This window comes from Sinocyclocheilus anshuiensis, unplaced genomic scaffold (genome assembly GCF_001515605.1).
Source record: "Sinocyclocheilus anshuiensis isolate Anshui unplaced genomic scaffold, SAMN03320099.WGS_v1.1 scaffold139, whole genome shotgun sequence".
Taxonomy (NCBI): domain Eukaryota; kingdom Metazoa; phylum Chordata; class Actinopteri; order Cypriniformes; family Cyprinidae; genus Sinocyclocheilus; species Sinocyclocheilus anshuiensis.
The window spans coordinates 676,446-682,422 of record NW_015549566.1 but is presented as its reverse complement, the minus strand read 5'-3'; the positions used below and the strand labels follow the sequence as shown (position 1 = coordinate 682,422).

General features: G+C 33.8%; 1 protein-coding gene across 1 annotated transcript in view; it reads left to right on the top strand.

The window, feature by feature from the left end:
* The first annotated feature begins 2,728 nt into the window (after positions 1 to 2,728).
* LOC107657245 (uncharacterized protein C11orf57-like) overlaps positions 2,729 to 5,977 on the top strand; it is a 4,280-nt gene continuing 1,031 nt past the window's right edge. Inside the window, exons 1-5 of the mRNA XM_016445272.1 lie at positions 2,729 to 2,804; positions 4,770 to 4,848; positions 4,935 to 5,011; positions 5,088 to 5,243; positions 5,340 to 5,393. Of these exons, the coding sequence (XP_016300758.1) occupies positions 2,794 to 2,804; positions 4,770 to 4,848; positions 4,935 to 5,011; positions 5,088 to 5,243; positions 5,340 to 5,393 (377 nt within the window). The 5' untranslated portion in view covers positions 2,729 to 2,793. The remainder of the gene's footprint in view (positions 2,805 to 4,769; positions 4,849 to 4,934; positions 5,012 to 5,087; positions 5,244 to 5,339; positions 5,394 to 5,977) is intronic.

Here is a 5,977-nt window from a genome sequence, read left to right as displayed (position 1 = left end):
ACTCCGCTTCGTCCACGGTGAAAGCCGATCCGGCGATCCACAGCACGAAGTTGATGTATTTCCTCAGCGACCAGCACGGATCAGCTCTAGGCATGACGAAGCAGATATCGTCCTCTTTTGGAAGGCCAAACCAGTAGTTTAGCTTTCACAACGAAACACAGCAACTTCACGACATGGTAGCAGCAACAATACTACAGCGAGAATAAAAGTTACGCCTTCTTTCTTTGCGTGAACATTTGGCCAGCGTTATGCAAATCTTCCCACATAGTGATGTAGACATGTGGGGGCGTGTTAGAACGAGCCGTTTTAGGTAGGCGTGGTTGACTCTTAACTTTTATAAAGAATATCTCTTTGGATTTGAGACTTTAGTCTTTGCAACTTTACAGATCTTATTTATGCACCAAGAGGTTGTAACACTTCAAAGAGAAAGGAAAAATTGAAATCACATCATATGACCCCTTTAATAAATGTTTATAGTCTAATACCTTATTATTTTTTTACATTATTTTATTTGTATTTTAAACTAAATATATATTAAACATTTTCATATCAAATCAAGAATCATGATACTTATGATCAACTTCATAGATATTACAAATAGTATAGTTTAGTAAGATTCCTTTTATTAAATCATGTGTTTGTATTAGTGCAAAGTATAAGATGTGAAATTGTCTCTCTCTTTATTCACAAGGAAGTAGCATGTAAAGACAAAGTATCAGAAAACAACATTTCTTACATTGTTTGGGGAATTCCAGTGTAATTAAAATCCTAACCCCTTTCAATTTCAATTTGTATCTCTCTCTCTCTCTCTCTCTCTCTCTAGCTCTCTCTGTATTTCATGGCCTTCGAAAGTCGAATTTCTGATGTATGGGGATGTGGAGTGATATATTGCATCATCATATGGTTGATGCCATTGTGACACAACAGACTCCATGATATGTAGGATAACCAACAAATCAAATTAAATAGAGAATGTCTATAATGTATGTGTGTTTGATGAAAATAAAATTATGTATTGTTTATCATAGATGAAAATAAATGTATTTTCAAAACAGTTTCAAAATATGCATATTCTAATCGTTTTTGGTTTTTTTTACTTAAAAAAAGTAATTATTTTCAGGTGTATTTCAGATGATTTTCAAATAGCACTGTTAATATTTAGAAGGACTTGATTACAGTTTTTCACATTTGCTAAGACACTAAATCCCATTCTCTGAACCAAATTCTCAATAGCCTAAACCAGTTTGTCAAATAAATCACTTTTTCTGCAAAACCTTAAACAAGTTCAGGCAGTTTAGACACTCTTTTTGCAAAACTCACTCTTTTTTACATTCTCACTCACTAAAATGCAATTTGTGATGCAAAACCCTAAACAGTAAACACAAGAAAGCAAAAGCTAGGCACAACTGCAACACGGTTGTCATTGTTCACACACAATAATTGAAAACTGTTCACACTTGTTTCTAAATATGTGAATGTACAAAATATAAGCCAGTTCAAAGTGCACAGATGGCATGGGTGCATCCATCAACCTGAGAGGTACGGAAGAGTGCGTATACGAGGTGGAGGAAGAGGAGGACGGGGAAGAGCAAGACCAAGAACAGTAATTTCAGATGAAATCAAGAGTTACTGTGATAGACAACGTTCTTGTGTGTGGAATGACAGAGGCAGGACAGGTATGGAAGAGTGCATATAAGAGGTGGAGGAAGAGGAGGACGAGGAAGAGCATAACCAAGAACACTCATTTCAGATTAAATAAGTGCTACTGTGATAGACAATGTTCTAGTGCATGGAATGACCGAGGCAGGACAAAGAGTTCAACCTAAATTGAGCAGATTCTCTGTGGCCACCATAATCAGTTGGAATGTTCAAAAGAACAGCAAAAGAAAAGTGAAAGAGAATCTTGTGTAGAATTGCAAGACTGACACTTTAGGGTGGAAAAACTAGCCTGTGGTGATATAAACGTGCTGTCTTGTCAAGGCTGGATCCGCCACACCAGAGGGTTTTTTTTCCACGTTGCCTCCCTGCGACATAGATGAAGTCCTCTGATTCTTTTTTACATATATATACATACCGGTATATACAGTATCTCACAGAAGTGAGTACACCTCTCACATTAGAAAGCCCGCAAACAGTTTGCTGAAGACAAGCAGACTAAGGACATGGATTACTGGAACCATGTCCTGTGGTCTGATGAGACCAAGATAAACTTATTTAGTTGTCACATGAAAAGATATAATAAAATATTTACAAAAATGTGAGGGGTGTACTCACTTCTGTGAGATACTGTATGTATATATATATATGTGTTTTTAATAACAAAATATTTACTAAATAGGCTACAATAAACAGTTTTTTTGTAACTACATGCCCTGTACACTGTGTTCTCCATTTTTTTATTGTAGTGTCTAATGAATGATCTATAATGTGTATATTATTGACTAATGTGTGTATGATTTGAAAGCTTTGTTTGATTTTGAGTAGCCTACCGTTTAAATGGTTTTGAAGTGATTGTTTGATTTTGAGTCAGGGGTTCTGTGAATTTATTTTGAATGTTTGGATTTGTGTTTAAGGTTTTGAGAAACTGAGTGATGGTTTCAAGAAATGTGTTTTAGCAATTCATAAAAACTGTAATAATTAATAATTAAATACTTTTATTATGAAATTAAAGTTTTCGCTTATTCACTACTTTTATTTTGAAATAACTCCTGCGTAGGTTGCGCAGGAAGTTAACACAATCTACTTGTTTTTGATGCCACTTTCACGTTGCTCATTACATTACAAATTTATTGAATGATAGAAAGGTCAGTTCATCCTTTACTCTGTTTTAAAACACAATGTTGCTTAATCTTGACCATTTTTATGACTGTACTTTAACTAAATAAACCTTTAATTTAACTGAACGGTTGTGTTAGCTTGTAGGAAAACGTAAGAGGAAACCAATTAGTGAACTAATGTCAGTAGAGCTGTTTGTGATCTATTTTGTCTTTATGATACCAAACAATCATCAACACTTCATATAACGTTACCCGTTAAAGACTCTGTCAAGTTACGTTACCTGGGGATTTTCCTTATTAAATATAGACTGACTCGCCAACAACTCAATTTTTCAATTAAAATAACATAAACTAGAATAGTCTTTAGTTATTGGCTTCCATGAGAACTCTATCCTTCTGTGGCAGAGTTCTTATATCTAAAGCAGAGGGGTCGTACCGTTGTGTTCATACCGCTTTATCTTTATTTGTTAGTGACAAAATTGCTGATGATAGGAATTTTTTTTACAGAATTTTATTTGGATGAATAAGTCCCATAAAATTAGGAAATCTGTTTTGTCTAACAGGCGTTCTGATGTTGGACTGGAAGTTTTAGATTTCAAAGAATTAGTTGGTTAAAAAATGTCTCTGTAGTAATGACTCAATTTGGTGCTATATTTCGTAGATTGGGTGGTCTTTCTTTTAAAATGCAATTTCACCCCTTTTAAATTGCCGATCTCTCTCTCTAATTTTCATCAACAAGCTTTACTTGCTTGGAAATTGTGTTACGTGCACACAAAGTAATCCTAACAAAGTAATTCTTTGGAATAATTCGAATATTTTAATCCCTGGAAATTCCCTTTTTATTGACAAGTGGAATGACAGGGGTATTGTTTTTGTTTTGGATTTAAAAAAAAATATGATGGTACTATACTGGAGTATGAAGAATTTATGACTTTGATTAATCTTCCTCTGCCAGCTAGTTCTTTCAATTCTGTCATCAAAAGTTTGTCTCTCCAAGTTATGTGCATTTATTTAAAACATACATTTGCTTTAATGAGAGGAAAAATAATTATGCCCAGACTTTCATTGGATGGAGATTGTCTTGATAAAAAAAATGTAACCGTAGATATAAAAAGGAGCGTTACATTATTCAGTATATACATCCCCTCCATGTACATTTTTCTGGACCAATTTTTTTGATAGTATTCATTGGAAGAAAGCATGGTTACTCCCAAAAATGTTGCATTTACAATAAAATAAGAGAGGTACATTTTAAGATTCCGCATAATGTCTATCCAACCAACTCCCAAATTGCTTCTTTTTTGATCTCTCTATCTTATGTGTATTCTGCAAAGTTGAGGAAGAAACTTTAATTCATTTATTCTATTATTGCAATCAGGTTAAATCTCTTTGGGAGAACTTAAGTTGTTATTTATCTTCTTTTATAAAATATGATTCAAAATTTTCGCTGAAAGATATATTTCTATATTTTTCTGGCAGTGACCATGCTCTTGATCTGGTTGTCAATTTCTTTGTGATGCATTGTAATTTTTTTTATTCACAAAAACAAATTTCTCAAGATTTTACCTAGATGTGACGTCTTTCTTGCTGAGATTTCGCTTATTGTTAAATCTCTTAAATTAATTGATAACAAGTTTCTTAAGGCTTACGATGACATTTTTCTTACTGATTGAGGTATTATTGTTTTTTTGACTTCATGTTATTGTATTTCAACACAGTGCTGTTTCTTGTTCTTTTTTTTTCTCTTGCAATTAATAAAAAAAGTCAATAGAGCTGTTGTTTTGTTTATATGACAATAACATGCCAAAGCTAATGTTTATTTTGGTAATCACTTATTTTTCGCATATCCAGCTCATTTGCTTGGCTTTTGGATTTCCAAAAAAGCGATTCTGTCCAAAATAGATATGAAGTCCTTGGTTTCTCAGACAACAGTCTTATGTAGATTATAGAGCTTTTGAAACATTAAACTCTGCTTTGGTATGTTTTTTGAAGGTTTGATATCATGTCGAAGGTGTCTATGGGTAAAGTACTGCTCCGAAATGTCATCAGACACACAGATGCCCATAACAAGGTATATTAACTTTTAAATTTGCATTATTTCAGAATTTGTATATCAGCTGAAATCAGTCTTTGTAATGATTCAACTTCCAACTGCAGATTCAAGAGGAATCGGAGATGTGGAAAATGAGGGATCATGAGCGACAAACCTTGTCTGCTCATTTCCCAAAGCACAGGTACAGACAGCACAACCTTTGTTTATTGCTCCTGATGTATTTTTCTCTTAAGTGACCATATGTAATTCTCACTTAGGGGTGGCATGCACTGTGACCGTTATTTGGATGGCTCAGAGGGGTCCATGCGAGAGCGGCTTGGAGATAGGAGAGATGAGATGTCTGAGAGAGATGAGAGGGAGGCACGATACTGGACGCGAAAACTGTATGAGTTTGAAGCCAATGATCCTGACAGGTATTGCTGGTTGGTTTTGTTCTTGTTGTGCGTTAATTATTTTGTATATGCTTGAGGTATTTCCTGTGATCACAAAGCCGTGTTCGGTCTCCTCAGGTGGGGCCACAGTGGATTTAAGGAGCTTTATCCAGAGGAAATTTATTCTGATGGGTAAGAAGAAGCAGTCCTGCCACTGTCTAATGAATATTCAGCATATTGTTGCAGGATCTTTAAAGAGCAGAGGTATTTAACTTGGTCCATGGTGGTACTGCAGGGGGGTCTATTATTGTTTGATTATTACGTTTACATTATTGTTGATCTTGACCTAAGTTTTTGTGAAACAAAATACATTTAGAATAAAATTAAAATAAAATAAATTTAATTCAATGTAAAATGAACATCTGTACAAATATAAGACTGTACATCAGTGATGGTTAATTTAATAGCTATGCAATCATGTAGCTACCATTAACAATATTTTGTGTATAAATACAAAAGTTAAAGATCCCTCTCTACAGTCTATTTTTCATTTGATCTTAAAATAAATAATTTAAAGAGTAATCTAAATATTCTAGCAGCAGAATTTTGCTTGTTTAACCATTTATATATTAATTTAGAAACCATCTAAAGCACTTTAAGCATATTGTTCTGGGGGGCTTATACAATAGGGGTCTTTAGCAGAGGGTTCAACAATCATTGTGAAAAAATGTATTTTAAACTAATATATATTAATTAAATTGTATAAAAAACTAAAT